This window comes from Heloderma suspectum, chromosome 7, assembly GCF_057233095.1.
Source record: "Heloderma suspectum isolate Gila_16-S chromosome 7, 16-S_ref, whole genome shotgun sequence".
NCBI classification, from domain to species: domain Eukaryota; kingdom Metazoa; phylum Chordata; class Lepidosauria; order Squamata; family Helodermatidae; genus Heloderma; species Heloderma suspectum.
Window position 1 is genome coordinate 81,599,877 of NC_139464.1, and position 15,197 is coordinate 81,615,073.

The following is a 15,197-nucleotide window of genomic DNA, read 5'->3' on the forward strand; positions in this document are numbered from 1 at the left end:
TCCAATATACTTCTGGGGAAGAGCAGAGGGAATTTCCAAGTAGCGCCAGAAAGAGTGAAGCGGCTGGGCCAAAGCCAAAAGGACACTCAGCTGTGCATGTGTCTGGTGGTGAAAAGAAAATCCGATGCTGTAAAGAACAATATTGTTTAGGAACCTGGAATGTAAGATCAATGAATCAAAGTAAGCTGGAGGTGATCAAACATGAGATGGCAAGATTGAACACTGACAACATGGGAATCAGAGAACTAAAATGGACAAGCATGGGCGAATTTAATTCAGGTGACCATCATATCTACTACTGTGGACAAGAATCCCTTAGAAGAAATGGAGTAGCACTCATAGTCAACAAAAGGGTGGGAAAAGCAGTACTGGGGTACAATCTCAAAAACGATAGAATGATCTCAGTACGAATCCAAGGCAAACCATTCAACATCACAGTAATTCAAGTCTATGCCCCAACCACTGATGCCGAAGAAGCTGAGGTTGATGGGTTCTATGAAGACCTACAGCACCTTCTAGAACTAACACCAAAAAAAGATGTCGTTTTCATCATAGGGGAATGGAATGCTAAAGTAGGAAGTCAAGAAATCACCGGGATAACAGGCAAGCATGGCCTTCGTGGTATACAAAATGAAGCAGGACAAAGGCTAATAGAGTTTTGCCAAGAGAACACACTGGTCATAGCAAACACTCTTTTCCAACAGCACAAGAGACGACTCTACACATGGACATCACCAGATGGTCAATATCGAAATCAGATTGATTATGTCCTTTGCAGCCAAAGATGGAGAAGCTCTATACAGTCAGTCAAAACAAGACCTGGAGCTGACTGTGGCTCAGATCATGAGCTTCTTGTTGCAAAATTTCGGTTAAATTGAAGAACGTAGGGTAAACCACTAAACCATTCAGGTATGACCTCAATCATATCCCTTATGAATATACAGTGGAGGTGACGAATAGATTTAAGGGATTAGACCTGATAGACAGAGTGCCTGAGGAACTATGGACGGAGGTCCGTAACATTGTTCAGGAGGCAGCAACGAAATCCATCCCAAAGAAAAAGAAATGCAAGAAAGCAAAGAAATGCAAGAAATGGCTGTCTGATAAGGCTTTACAAGTAGCTGAGGAAAGAAGGGAAGCAAAAAGTAGGGATGGACGGAACACTTACCTTCCGTTCCGTTCTGTTTCCGCGGTGGGGGGGAGGCGCTCTATCCCTCCCCCCGGAATCCTCAATGGGGGGGAGGCGATCCGGTTCTCCCCCCCGGAATCCTGCCTGGCCGGCTCCAATCCGCGGCCAAGCCGCGGAGCCGCTGGCCAGCTCCGGCCACCTGTAGCCGGACATCCGGCCGCTGGGCAGCCCTGTGGGGATGCAAATGGTGGCTGTCATAGCCGCCACCATTTGCATCCCTGCATTTCGCTGTGATAGGCTATGTAAATACTTACATAGCCTATCACGGCAGGGGAAAAAAAACCCAGCGTATGCAAATGGCGGTAGCCACCGCCATTTGCGTACACTGGGTTTTTTTCTCCCTGCCGTGATAGGCTATGTAAGTATTTATGTAGCCTATCACGGCCTCCACAGGGACGCAAATGGTGTCCCTGCATTAGCCGTGATAGGCTATGTAAGTATTTACGTAGCCTATCACGGCTATGAAGAGAAGAGGAAGAGAATGGCGGCTGCCAGGCAGCCGCCATTTGCAAAGCAGTGCTGATGGGAGCAGGTAAGTGCTCCGTTTCGCGCACCTTTTGTGGGTTGGGGGCGGTGGGGACTTCGTCCCGTGCGCCTTTCATGAGCTGGGGGGGGTCTTCATTCCGCGACGGATTTCGGGGGAGTGAATGCACTGGCATTCGGCCTCACCGAGATCCGTCGCGGAATTCTCTGACATCCCTAGCGAAAAGCAAGGGAAAAGGGGAAGATATATCCAACTGAATGCAGAGTTCCAGAGAATAGCAAGGAGAGACAAGAAGGCCTTCTTAAATGAACAATGCAAAGAAATCGAGGAAAACAATAGAATGGGAAAGACTAGAGATCTTTTCAAGAAAATCGGAGATATCAAGGGACCACTTTGTGCAAAGATGGGCATGATAAAGGACAAAGAAGGCAGGGACCTAACAGAAGCAGATGAGATTAAGAAGAGGTGGCAAGAATACACAGAAGAACTATACAGGAAAGATCTTAATGTCCCTGATAGCCATGATAGTGCGGTCACTGAACTTGAGTCAGACATCCTAGAGAGTGAAGTCAAGTGGGCCTTAGGAAGCATTATTAACAACAAAGCTAGCGGAGATGACAGTATTCCAGCTGAGCTATTTAAGATCCTAAAAGATGATGCTGTTAAAGTGCTGCACTCAATATACCAACAGATTTGGAACACTCAACAGTGGACACAGGACTGGAAAAGGTCAGTTTACATTCCAGTTCCAAAGAAGGGCAATGCCAAAGAGTGTTCAAACTACCGTACAATTGTGCTCATTTCACATGCCAGCAAGGTTATGCTAAAAAACCTACAAGCTAGGCTTCAGCAGTATGTGAACCGAGAACTACCGAAAGTACAAGCTGGATTTCGAAGAGGCAGAGGAACTAGAGATCAAATCGCCAACATTCGCTGGATCATGGAGAAAGCAAGAGAATTCCAGAAAAACGTCTATTTCTGCTTCATTGACTGAGCTAAAGCCTTTGATTGTGTGGATCACAACAAACTGTGGCAAATTCTTAAAGAGATGGGAGTACCAGACCACCTTACCTGTCTCCTGAGAAACCTGTATGAGGGTCAAGAAGCAACAGTAAGAACTGGACATGGAACAACCGATGGATTCAAACTTGGGAAAGGAGTATGATAAGGCTGTATACTGTCGCCCTGCTTATTTAATTTATATGCAGAGTACATCATGAGAAACGCCAGGTTGGATGAATCACGGGTCGGAATTAAGATTGCCGGGAGAGTTATCAACAACCTCAGATACGCAGACGATACCACCCTAATGGCAGAAAGCGAAGAGGATCGAAAGAGCCTCTTGTTGAGGGTGAAAGTGGAGAGTGCAAAAGCTGGTTTGAAACTCAACATTAAAAAAACTAAAATCATGGCATCTGGCCCGATTACTTCCTGGCATATAGAAGGGGAAGAAATGGAAGCAGTGACAGATTTTATTTTCTTGGGCTCCAAGATCACCGCAGACAATGACTGTAGCCATGAAATTAAAAGGCGCCTGCTCCTTGGGAGGAAAGCTATGGCAAACCTAGACAGCATAGTAAGAAGCAGAGACATCACCTTGCCGACAAAGGTTCGTATAATCAAAGCTATGGTTTTCCCAGTAGCAACATATGGCTGTGAGAGCTGGACTATAAGGAAGGCTGAGCGCCGAAGAATCGATGCTTTCGAACTGTGGTGCTGGAGAAGACTCTTACGAGTCCCCTGGACTGCAAGGAGGTCAAATCAGTCCATCCTAAAGGAAATCAACCCTGACTGCTCATTGGAAGGACAGATACTGAAGCTGAAGTTCAAATATTTTGGCCACCTAATGCGAAGAGAAAACTCCCTGGAAAAGACCCTGATACTGGGAAAGATGGAAGGCAAAAGGAGAAGGGGACGGCAGAGGATGAGATGACTAGATAGCATCACCGATGCAATGAATATGGACTTGAGCACGCTCCAGGAGAGAGCGCAGGAGAGGAAGGCCTGGGATGCTATGGTCCATGGGGTCACGAAGAGTCAGACACGACTGAATGACTGAACAACAACAAAATATAATTCCATAAGGCTACTAACTGGACCCACAGACTTCAGGCGCGTTGCAGACTTAGACCTAAAAATTGGTAGCATGACAATTCCTTTGCTGCAAATGGAACTTTTTGGTTACTTTTCATTGCATTCTTTTTTTCTTTTTGGTCTCATTAGGGGGATCAAATGGACAGCTGCCCACAGGGGACAATGGAGAAATCCAGGACTGAGCTTAGACTGGCTTCTGACCACCCTACAATATTGTCAGAATATTATACTGAATATTACACTGTTATTATATCCATATTTCAAATTGTGGCCAAGGTTACAACCACTCTGTATGATGATCACATATGAGACGGAGGATCATGTTGATAGACAGTTGCTAACATTTTAACACCCCCTTTTCCCATTGTGTACAATTTATCTACCTATTTATTTTTGGAACTGTCTCAGCCACACACACACATCACCGCCCAGGCTTCCCGGTTCCCTTTGATCTTAGATTCATTCCTCATGGTAGCTGGAGCTGCAAATGTTTTCCAGCAACAATATATAGTTGTGAGCTATCTCTGTTGCAATGCAAAGTATTTTGGGTGGCTTACTTGTTTCCACCAGCGATTTACTCCAAACTGGCAGTGTGTGGAGGTTGTTAAGGATACATGATGTCGTGGCCATCCAGCAGCCACCCTGGAGCTTACCAAGGAAAACCCGGATTTCCTGAGACTCCTTAAAGTCCGATTCTTTTCCTCAAGTCGGGTTCTCTCCGGTAGAGTTGCTGTGTGCCCCTCCCTGCACTGACCTCGGGTATGCTAGCCCTGCCCAGGGGTGTGCCTTGACTGGTCAAGGGGTGTTTCCTGTGTGTTTCCTGTCCCTGCACAAACCAATTAGAGTCTCTCTAAGAAGTAACTCCCACTGTGGTAAATGAGGCTTGCCCTCTGAATGCCCACATCAGTGCTTACAGAGATCCCCTTCAATTGAAATGGCACAGTTTAAAGCTCAGTTCCCTAAGTGCAGTTAAGCATGATCTCAAGGCTCCAATTATCCCGTTTGCTTTGTTGCCTTAGGAAGTAAGTAATTCACAGCTTTGTTATAGAGATCCTGAGCAGTATCGGTTTGGTTAGAAAGGGGGCTGGTTTCCCATCCCTGTGTCCTCCCCCCTTTCCCAGCACAAGCATATGTGTGTCTACTCAGAAGTAAAACCGATTGTGTTCAGTGAGGCTTGTTGGGAGACTTGTCTTACAAATGTGCACAGCAGGAAGTAACTACTTCGCACCTTCCTTATGGGGGGGGGAAGAACCTCTCTTATTGGTTGAGCAGCCCCTGCCACTCAGATGATGTTCTCTCCAACCCAGCCCCCTAGCCAGAAGTAAGTTATGCGAAGGGACTTAGAATAGTGCGATGTGCACCCTCGTGGAGCCCTGTCCAGACCAAAAGCGGATCCTACAAAAATACGGGCGAGCATTTTTGCTCCTCCCTTCTCCTTCCCTTAACGTGCAAACAGGGCCCCGGTCTTGAACAGACAACTGAGACCCACTTTACCTCAAAACAAGGAACAATATACTGTTGCTGGGAGAATTCAACTCCCTCCGGCTACTGCTCACTGCAGCTAAGCTCGCAGGGAATTCTGAGCGGGTGGCAGATGACGTCCGCGTCTCCGCGAAGAACAGAGTGCCGTCGCCGCGTCCCTGGAAGCCCTGGCTCCGCTGCCGACCCTTCTATCTCCCACCTCCCCGCCAGCCGGCGCTTCAATGAATGCAGACGCCTGATGCTCCCTTCCCTCGCACCAGGCGCCATGCAGTTCGGTGTCTGCTTTTAACAGTGTAAAACGGAGACCCCAAATCAAGCAGGAACCCCGAAGGAGAGGGGGGTCGTGCTATTACTCCCCCCCCCGCATTTCTACCTCTATGATTGCAGTACAGCAGGAGCAGGAGCAGGTCCGGCTTAGAAGCGCGTGGGCGGGCGCCGCGGTTCTTCTGCTGCCATGGCAATGGCGCGCGGCCCCTCACTTTCGCGCCTCAGGAGGTTTGAGGGTCGCGGATGGCGGTGCCGCGGGGCTCCATCCAGCGCCGCCTGAATGGGTCGGGTCAGGCCCTGGACCCGCCCCCTTCCTTGGCCACCGCCACACCCAAGCAGCCTCTCACCCCTTATTCTCCCTCGCCGGCCAAAGAGAACAAATCCTCCATTTCTTCGTCCTTCATGACTTCGGTAGCGCGCATTCAGGCGCAAGCGCAGGCGTACCTGCTCAGCGCTGTAGCCCAAGAGCGAGCCAAGCGCTGGTTTGAGGTAATTAGCGCTCCCCTCGGCTCGCGAAGTAGCCGCCGCGGCTACGCGCGCAAGGAAAATGTGGATGGAACGGCGCGCCGGGCAAAACCCGGGGAGAACTTGTGCCTTGTTGGGTGATTTACTGATCTTCCCACTTGTGCCCATTCCGGCTGCGGGGGCCCCTCGAGAGAGGGACCTTGTGGAGATGGCAAAATCTGCTTCCACTTTGGTCATTTTTCTTTTCCGGTCGGCTTTCCTACCTTGGCTTCTCCATGTTTATGCCAAACAAATGGTCTGAATCAGCCTTCCCCAAACTGGCGCCTTCCAGATATGTTGGACTACAACTCCCGTTATCCCCAACTGTCAATGGCCATGCTGGCTGGCGACGATGAGAGTTGTAGTCCAACACATCTGGAGGGTGCTAAATTGGGGAAGCTGGCTCTAAATCCTTCCCGAAGGTTCAGGTCACTGGAATTCTGAGTTTCTTCCATTCCTTCTAGAATTCCGTTCCTTTGTTTTCCTTCCATGGACACAATGGCATGGCAAAACTTGAGAAAGCTGGGAATCCTTGGAGGAGTCTTTCTTCTTTGCTGAATATTTATTAAATATTTATTGAATTTTTACTGTATTTGGCTTGAACTGTTTTTCATCTTTTACACTGCCTCGAGAAGGTGGCCTAAAAATAATTTTAACTAAAATAAATCTCCCCCATCTCCACCATAAAATTGCAGTATTTAAATATATAAGTGCTATGTATCTTGGAAAAAATAAAATGGTGGTGGGGACACTGCTCTGTCTTAGCGCCTTGCTTTTCATTTCTGAAATGGGAAAATCTGCTTCCTGCCTTACAGAACCTTGAAGGTGCTTGCCTGGCTTGAAGACCTTATGCTATTCCCATTGTATTTTCAGGCAATTGAATATTATAGAAAGCTGCTGTCTTGCTTGAGCAAAAAGAAGTTTCCTCCAGAATACATGCCTGGCCCTGACTGTGTTCAGCTGGTAATAACTTTTCAAGTGGAAAAACATATAGCTAAGCCATACTTTATAAAACGCATACTTCCTAGTTTGGGTATAACATTTGCTGTATAGGTTGGCTGTAAAGCGTGGGTGAGAGTGAGCTGCTTTTTTACACTAAATGAATATGTGGGAGAGGACTCTTCCCTTGCTTTACTTCCCTGCTCTGCTACTTTCAGATCTCTCCTGGACACTGAGATACATAGGAAGCAGACAAGTTCAGGCTACTTGTCTGTCTAGCCCAGTATTGTCTCCTCTGTCAGCATTGCTCCAGGGACTCAGGTTTAAATTCCAGATAGGGAGAAAGAGTAATAGATTAGTTTCTGATTGCTTCCAATTGATTTTCTATGATCGTGTGGCTCCTTTTACTCCATAAAATGTGAAATTATGTGATATAATTTCTAGAAAAGTGGCAGGGGTAGGCAACATGGTTCCCATGGGCACCAGCGCGCCCCAGACACCTTTCTTGGCACTTGCCAAGATGCCCTACACTTCCCACTTAAAAAATAAATAAAAAATCCATTTCTTACAGGCAGCTGGGATTACTGTGAAATAGGTGCTGAAAACTTGAGTTCAGAGGAGTTGTTTAGTGTGTTGGGGCTCAGATCCCACCTCTGCCTTGTACTCAGTCTTTTGGATAGATTACTTGTCCGTTGCCACACCACCCATGGGAGCCATTTTGTGGTGGTACCCAAGACAGCTTCTCAAATTGGCAAATGTGCCAATGCCCCCAAAAGATTGCCTACTCTTGGCCTAAAAGGTGCCACAAGACTCTTTGTTGTTTCTGTTGAGTGTTATACAAGTCTTCATAAGACGCTATCCTTTTCTGGTTCCTCAAATAGCCACTGAAGGGGATGCTTTCTACCTTTCTACCTTTGTTCCCTTCATGAGTTATTCAGGGAACAGGCATATATTTTTGACCTCATCCCTGGCATTGGGCATGCTCCCTAGCTCTGTCTGTAGATGTCCACACATTAGCATGGTTGTTTTCAAAGAAAAAGCCTACTCACAAGGAGCTGCTCATGCATAGGCTTCTATTCTGGGGATTCATGGGTATCTGGAAACGTCTGCTGTCCATTCCAATCTGCTCAACAGGCCTTGCTGCCTATAAGATGATAGGAAGGTAAAGTAATACTTGTATTAAGACCAACTAAAATGTTACAGTGCTGTGATCAAGCTTTTGATTCCTCTAGAAATGTTCCACAGGCTGGCTGTTAAAAACAAAACAGGAGGCGGAAAGAGAAAAACGTGGACATCATGTTGTTACCCCAAAGGCTGCACTTCATAGCATTCTTATGATAAGAGTATACGAGGCTGAGCAGGCAAAATTGAAACTGCCTCACTAGGCACAAGAAGGATTGTAGGATACACCCAGGACTGTGTGTGTTTCATGGATTGTGTGGTGTTGTTTCTTCCGGCGTCTGTTCACAGACAGCGTGGAATTTTTGTTTTTCCATTTTATGGGAAAATACGCAAATAATTCCATAAGAGGGTTCACAACAATTTACATAATTTATGTTAGTACATAACATTTAACTTATTGTCCCCCATTCCATTTAACTTTTCCCCGCATATATTTTCCAGGATGGCATATGTCTCAGCAGAAACTTGCATATTTTCCTATGAATAAATCTTTGTAAATTTCGGGAAAGTAAAAAAAAAAGATCCGAAAGTTCAAGGACTCTGCGCGGCCTGGGGTGGCCCATCCACAGCAGATTCCACAGGTCGGGTTCTTAGAAATCCGAACTCATTTTTAGTCCATCTCAAATTTTTCCAGCATCCCTACCCAGGACTACTGAGACAAATAATCAACAATGGCTGTTCCTACATTTTTGAAAATATAAAACCTAATAGTTACCCAGTGTTAGTCCTAGTTGGTCCTACCCATTGAAATGAATGGGACTTAAGTTAGACTAACATTGGATATAGCCTTCTGTTTTGTATTTTTTTAAAAATGGGGAATAGCCTTTATTGATCCTTTGTAGCCTAGGTTGCATTTTATGTAATTACATAAAATGTCTTCATTTCAGTGGATATCACTCATGAACATCTGAGGTTGGCAAAACTGTTTCAAAACCGAACAACCCTGGAGAGCTTAGTTAGACATGTTTATAATCATACAACCACTAAATTATTTAAAATAATGTGATATCCTGGTTCTTTTATTTCAGGTATTTGAAACCTATTATCATATGGGTGTAGCCTTCCAAAAATTAGATAACCACCATGATGCTTTGGAGGAGTTTACTAATGCAATACAAGCTGCAAACATCCCCAAGGTATGGAACTTCCATAATATTTGTACAAAGGAGACTGCACACACAACTATGAATGCTAGATGCAGGGTGTTTTAAGCAACACATTTTTGCATATGCACCAGGTCTGATTCAGAAGGAGATCAATATAAGTGGAAGCTTGACTCCATGCATCGATTGTTCTTGAATCGATGCATGGAATAGAGTTCTTTCAAGTCATGTACCCATCCAAGAAAGGCTTGTTTTCAGCTATTTAGCATCAGTTTAGCAGTGCCATGATTCAGCCAAAGTTAAGGAACATTAAGTCCTTAAGGGCACCCAAACGATTACAAGTATCCAATGCAGTGTGGGAGGCGTCTTGTGCCTCTGGCGCTGCATTTTAGCTAGATAGATGATTTTGCCTGTCTAGAAGAGGCTTCAGGGAGGGGGAGGGAAGGAGGCTGGGGCAGTGATAGGAAGGGGCATAAGCCAGCCGCCCTGTCCCTTCCCCTCCCACCCCCAGGGAAGCCTCCTTTCCCCATCTCCGCGCTCTGTTTACTGAGCACGGAGAGTCAGCTGGCGTGGTTCTCTCTACGCTGGCTACAAGGGGGAGGGGGCTGGGAGCATGGTTTCCTGGCACTGAGCTTGGAGCCCTGTCTTCAAGCATGGAGCCAGGAAAACAAATAATCCTATGTCCCCCAGATGCTCTCTAAGGGACATAGGATTGCTCCATAACTGGTTTTACTGGGACATATTTAATCATGTGTTTAGCTTTCCTATTAAAATTATTTGGATTTTAGAGTACTTAAGTTTGTCTGAATCTTGCCACAAGTGTTCAGCTTCGGTTTAATAGGTGTGCTCATGGAGACCTGCATGTGTTGTAATGCAGGTGCAGCTTCTCTTTGACTGGAGGATCTGTGGCTCATTGATATTTCTGGGCATCTCCAAAAAAACTGAGGTTAACACAAAGGCTTCCCATAAGGTAAATGGGAAACAATGAGCATGGTTCATAATCCGCAGTTGGGCAATATTTATGTTAGGACCAACCTAATGATTGTGTCCATGTTTTTAAGTGGCCTTTGCAGGTTCATATAGTGTACCTGTAAAGTGGTAGACTTCGAGCTGTGATGGACAGCTCAGTGAAGATGTCAACCCACTGTGCGGCCACTATAAAAAAAAGGCAAACTCCATGTTAGGCATAATTAGAAAGGGAATTGAGAATAAAACTGCCAATATCATACTGCCTGTATACAAATCTATGGTTGTGACCACACTTGGAATACTGTGGACAGTTCTGGTCACCACACCTAAAAAAAGATATTGTAGAGCTGGGAAAAGTGAAACTAAAATGATCAAGGGGCTGGAGCATCTCCCCTTTGAGAGAAGGTTACAACAGCTGGGATTGTTTAGCTTGGAAAAAAGGAGGGTAAAGGGAGACATGAGAGAGGTGTACAAAATTATGCATGGTGTGGAGAATGTGAAGAAGGATACATTTTTCTCCCACTCTCAAAATACTAGAACCCAGGGTCATCCCATGAAGCTGGTTGGTGGGAGTTTCAGGACAGATAAGAGGCTTCAGCAGAATGGCAATATTTGCAATTGAAACATTTGTTGGTATCTAGATTCGGTCCTGCTGCTTTGACTGCCTCTGAGTCTCCTTTGCTATTGGAAATACTTATTGAAGCTGATCAGATGTATCGACCTATGATTCATGTTTATACAAATTTATTATCAATCAATAAATATGACACATGTGGTTTACAGCAGAAATGGAACAGGGAATTGGAACTTCCTATTTTGCTTAATCAATAGACTGCCGTTTTGGCGTCTGTATCGGACATTTCAATGGATCTACGGTTACACCGTATTCAGCAAAAGCTCTTGTTTTGGGTCTATTGGACACTACAACGTCTTTTTAGTAAAAGCTTGTCAAGTTTGACTAATTGTTGGAGGTGTAATGCAGTCAATGCTTCTTTTATCCATATGTTTTGGAAATGCCCAATCGCCACCTTCTTTTGGGAGGAAGTTATTGTACGGATAAATTTTGTATTGGAAAGCTCTTTGATATTTACTGATGTAAATGGTCTTGCAAACTACTTACCTGCTTCTTGGAATGTAACACATGGTCAGCGTACATGGATTTTTCATGCCCTTTTGGTTGCTAAAAGATTGATACTACAATATTGGAAGGATAAAAGCTCACCACCTATAATGCAATGGGCTGAAGACTTAACAGCACTAGCAACATTTAAAAGAGTGGTATATAGGCATAACTTGCAAATGGACTTATATGCAGATATTTGGTCTGCTTTTACTGACGTTTATGAGCAGCCTCCCCTCCCCTTTTTTTCTCAAATATTGTAATGTTAGAAACTGAGGATTTTGAACATGTTGTTGTTGTTGTTGTTGTTATTTATTACATGTCTATACCGTCCAATAGCCAGAGCTGTCTGGGCGGGTTACAAAGATTAAAAACATTAAAAATACAGTATACAGAGATTAAAAACCATTTACATAAAAAACACCTGAAAAGACAATATACACAGAAGAAACATATATCTAAAACTACTTCAAACAACAATCTCAGAAACAAGCAACCATAATCATAAGACATTCCAAGATCGATTAAACACTTGTCATATACTGCCGAATGCCTGGGAGAAAAGAAAGCAACCTGGCACCGAAAAGATAACAATGTTGGCTCCAGGCGGACCTTGTCAGGGAGATCATTCCATAATTTGGGACCCACCACCAAAAAGGCCCTCTCCCTTGTCTCCATCTTCCGAGCTTCCCTTGGTGTAGGCAGCCGGAGGAGGGCCATAGATGTTGAGCATAGTATACGGGTAGGTTCATGTCAGGAGAGGCACTCCATCACGTATTGTGGTCCTAAGCCATTTAAGGGTTTATAGGTTAAAACCAGCACCTTGAATTGGGCTCAGAAACATACAGGCAGCCAGTGCAAGTGGGCCAGAGTCGGTCTTATATGTTTGGACCTTCAAATGTTGAATTTTTATTTTTATTTTATTCTTTTTTTTAGGTTTTATAATGTTTTCAGTTTGGTTTTTTTGTAAAAATTCACGATAAAAGATTAATAAAAAAGGACAGATAAGAGGAAGTATTTCTTCACACCGCACATAGTTAAACTATGGAGTTTGCGATCAGAGGTTGTAGTGATGGCCACCAATTTGGATGGCTTTAAAAGGGGATTGGACAAATTCCTGGAGGAAAAGGCTGTCAGCGGCTACTAGTCTTGATGGTTATGTGCCACCTCCAGTACTAGAGGTGGTGAGCCACCAGCTGCTGGGGAACATGGGTGGGAGGGTGTTGTTGTGCTCATGCCCTACTGGTGGGTTCCTGGTCGACAGCTGGTTAGCCACTGTGTGAACAGAATGCTAGACTAGATGGACCCTTGGTCTGATTCAGCATGGCTCTTCTTGTGTTCTTATGTTCTTAGTGCTAGGGAACAATAATGAAATATTTTGTAGAGGCAGTAACAAAACTTTTGAGGAGACTGAAAAATATCTTCAAATGTTGCAGTTCCAGAGTCTCTAAGGTCACTCTCAGATTTAAGTTGTGGAAAAATGACTGTGGGTATTGTTTTGCTTTCAAAACTTATTCATCTGATTTATTTATATTTCTGATTAAGCACAAGTTGTGGTAAGTATTGTGGGACTGTAGGTCCTGAACAGTCTCATTAAATTCCTTCTTCATTCTTTTTTCTCTGCAAGGGAGTAAATTGATTTATATGAGCATGCTGCTAATGTTATAGTTCCTTGCCTAGCCCCTTGGGTTCTAATGTTTTTAAACGCAGTACAATTATGGGAAACATTATGCTGGAATGATGACATCAATCATCCCCATAGGAGTTTGTACAGTCTGGGGAGCAATCTTATAGAACCCTGCTGAGGTAAATAAGACCAGTAATTTGAAATAAATAAAAGAGCAATGGAGCTAATGTGAATGGCTCAAGAATTCCATTAGATTCACAATAGCAGTGTTTATATGGCATAACGGTGTAGTGTATATTGTAAAGCTATATTAACTATATTAATATTGCAGTTCACAATGGCATCCTCTTTTCTTCAGAGTGCCTGTCAAGTTGGCTGTGTTTCCAGCTCTTTCTACCAGACACCTGTGTTTTCAAGGAGAGCTTACGCATATGTGAAATGTGGTAAGTTATACTGACTTTGAAGCTAAACTCGATAAACATGTTTATGTAGGAAAGTTAGAAATAAAATTGAAATATATTATTTCAGCCTTGGCATCATTATGGAACAGTAGGAAAAGAGGGCTCTACTATGTTACAATTCTGTGTTAAAAGTCCTAGACAGATGCTCTTCTAAATTCAGAAATCAATGCACAGAATAGGGATTGAGATCACACCTTTTGGTCCTGCCTCCCAACTTCCATGCATTCACCTCAAGGTCTGAACAGAGCCTGTGCTCTGTATGTGTGCTTTGTATCTTGCATTTCTGCAGAATACTGACTGTGCATATAGTTTGTACACACTTAGGCTCTGCTTAGACCTTCTGATGAACACGTCGGCATGGGGCCAGTAGGCGTAATCCAGATTTTCTCTCCACGCATTTCGAATGTCCACATGGGGCTATAAGAGTCAGTCTTGTGGGGAGCAACCATAGCTCAGTGGCAACAGAGCACATGTTTTGCACGCAGAAGGTCCCAAGTTGAATCCCCAGCATCTCCAGTTAAAAAAAAAAAGATCAGGTACCAGATAGTAGGAAAGACCTTTGCCTGGATAGTTGCTGCCAGTCAGAGCAGCTAATACTGGACTCAATGGACAAATATTATAAGCTGGTACAACACAACTTCTTACATGACTAAAATTGTAACATGGAGATTGAATTGCAGCTTCTGGTTCACAGTTAAACACATCTTTTCCCTCTTACTATTTTAGTCACAAGAATGGCTTGCAACAGTTCTTCTGTGACTGAAGAATATAATATTTTTTTTAGTGGGCCCTATATTCTGATAAGAGAAGGGATAAGTTTCTTTCAAATATTGAAGGTCTCAGGTAGGGGACAGTAAGAAATAGGGATGTGCTGTCTCTGGTGCGAGCAATATAAGACTAGCCTTTATAGCTGCCTTACTAAAAGTGTACACAACAGAAATGAAACAAAGCCAGGACTTCTTGGTGTGCAAAGGCCACATAATGGCAAAATGGCTGCCTGTGCTCTGTGTTGGGGCAGGGAAAAAGGTAAATTTAGATTTCCTGGTAGATCTCTGGATGATTTACAGTAGATCCATGAGGGATTCTGGCTTGCAATGATTTAATGATGGCAATAATCGAAAGGTAGGTTTTTTTCTCCTTCAATATGGCTGATGGAACTAAGAAAGCTTAGAGAAACGGGCGGATTTTTGGATGAAAGGACTGTGAACTGCTACTGGTACTGAAAATGCATTTCTAGGCTGAGTATGTGATCAGAGGCACCCTTGTTTCTTAATTATAAGAGTTATTTTCTCCACCACCTCCTGCACATTGTTTTGCACTTAGCTTCAGGCAGCAGACCTCGCGGGTTCTAGTAACAAACAAGTAAATCCTGCATGTCTGAAGTCTGTCCAGACCTACTTTCAGTGAGGAAGGGGGAAATCCAAAATCCACAGTTGGGCGATACCTTTATTAGGGCCAACCAAAATTTCACACAAATGTGCAAGCTTTTGAGTTCTCCAAAACAATTCATCAGGCTAGTTGGTACAAAAGGCAAGGGGTGGGGGACGAAACAGAAAACTCCCAAAATGTGGCCAGAGGTGGTGGCCATGAGGTCTGCAGTTTAGATAGACCCAGTCTCCAAATGGCGATTACAGACTGAATGAATTAGTCAGGGGTAGGTGTTGCATGTATCAGATTGCACCTATCACTGGCTAATTCATTCTAAACTACAGACCTCATTGGTCACCACATCTGGCCACATCTTTGGACCAATTTTTTTTATATACTTTCTGAAGC

General features: G+C 44.2%; 1 protein-coding gene and 1 long non-coding RNA gene across 4 annotated transcripts in view; one reads left to right on the top strand and one right to left on the bottom strand.

Annotated features, from left to right (window-relative positions):
* The window catches only part of LOC146340003 (uncharacterized), a 41,161-nt gene extending 35,182 nt beyond the window's left edge, over positions 1 to 5,979 (bottom strand). The window contains exon 1 of the long non-coding RNA XR_014784431.1: positions 5,623 to 5,979. This is a non-coding gene — a long non-coding RNA (uncharacterized LOC146340003). The remainder of the gene's footprint in view (positions 1 to 5,622) is intronic.
* The window catches only part of LOC146340005 (uncharacterized), a 41,933-nt gene continuing 32,468 nt past the window's right edge, over positions 5,733 to 15,197 (top strand). For 2 of the 3 annotated variants that reach the window (XM_084810777.1, XM_084810776.1), the window contains exons 1-3: positions 5,735 to 6,005; positions 9,170 to 9,277; positions 13,319 to 13,403. In XM_084810777.1, the coding sequence (XP_084666903.1) occupies positions 5,760 to 6,005; positions 9,170 to 9,277; positions 13,319 to 13,403 (439 nt within the window). In that variant the 5' untranslated portion in view covers positions 5,735 to 5,759. Of the gene's footprint in view, positions 6,006 to 6,893; positions 6,984 to 9,169; positions 9,278 to 13,318; positions 13,404 to 15,197 lie in introns of all 3 variants that reach the window. The other variant, XM_084810775.1, reaches the window with a different exon arrangement.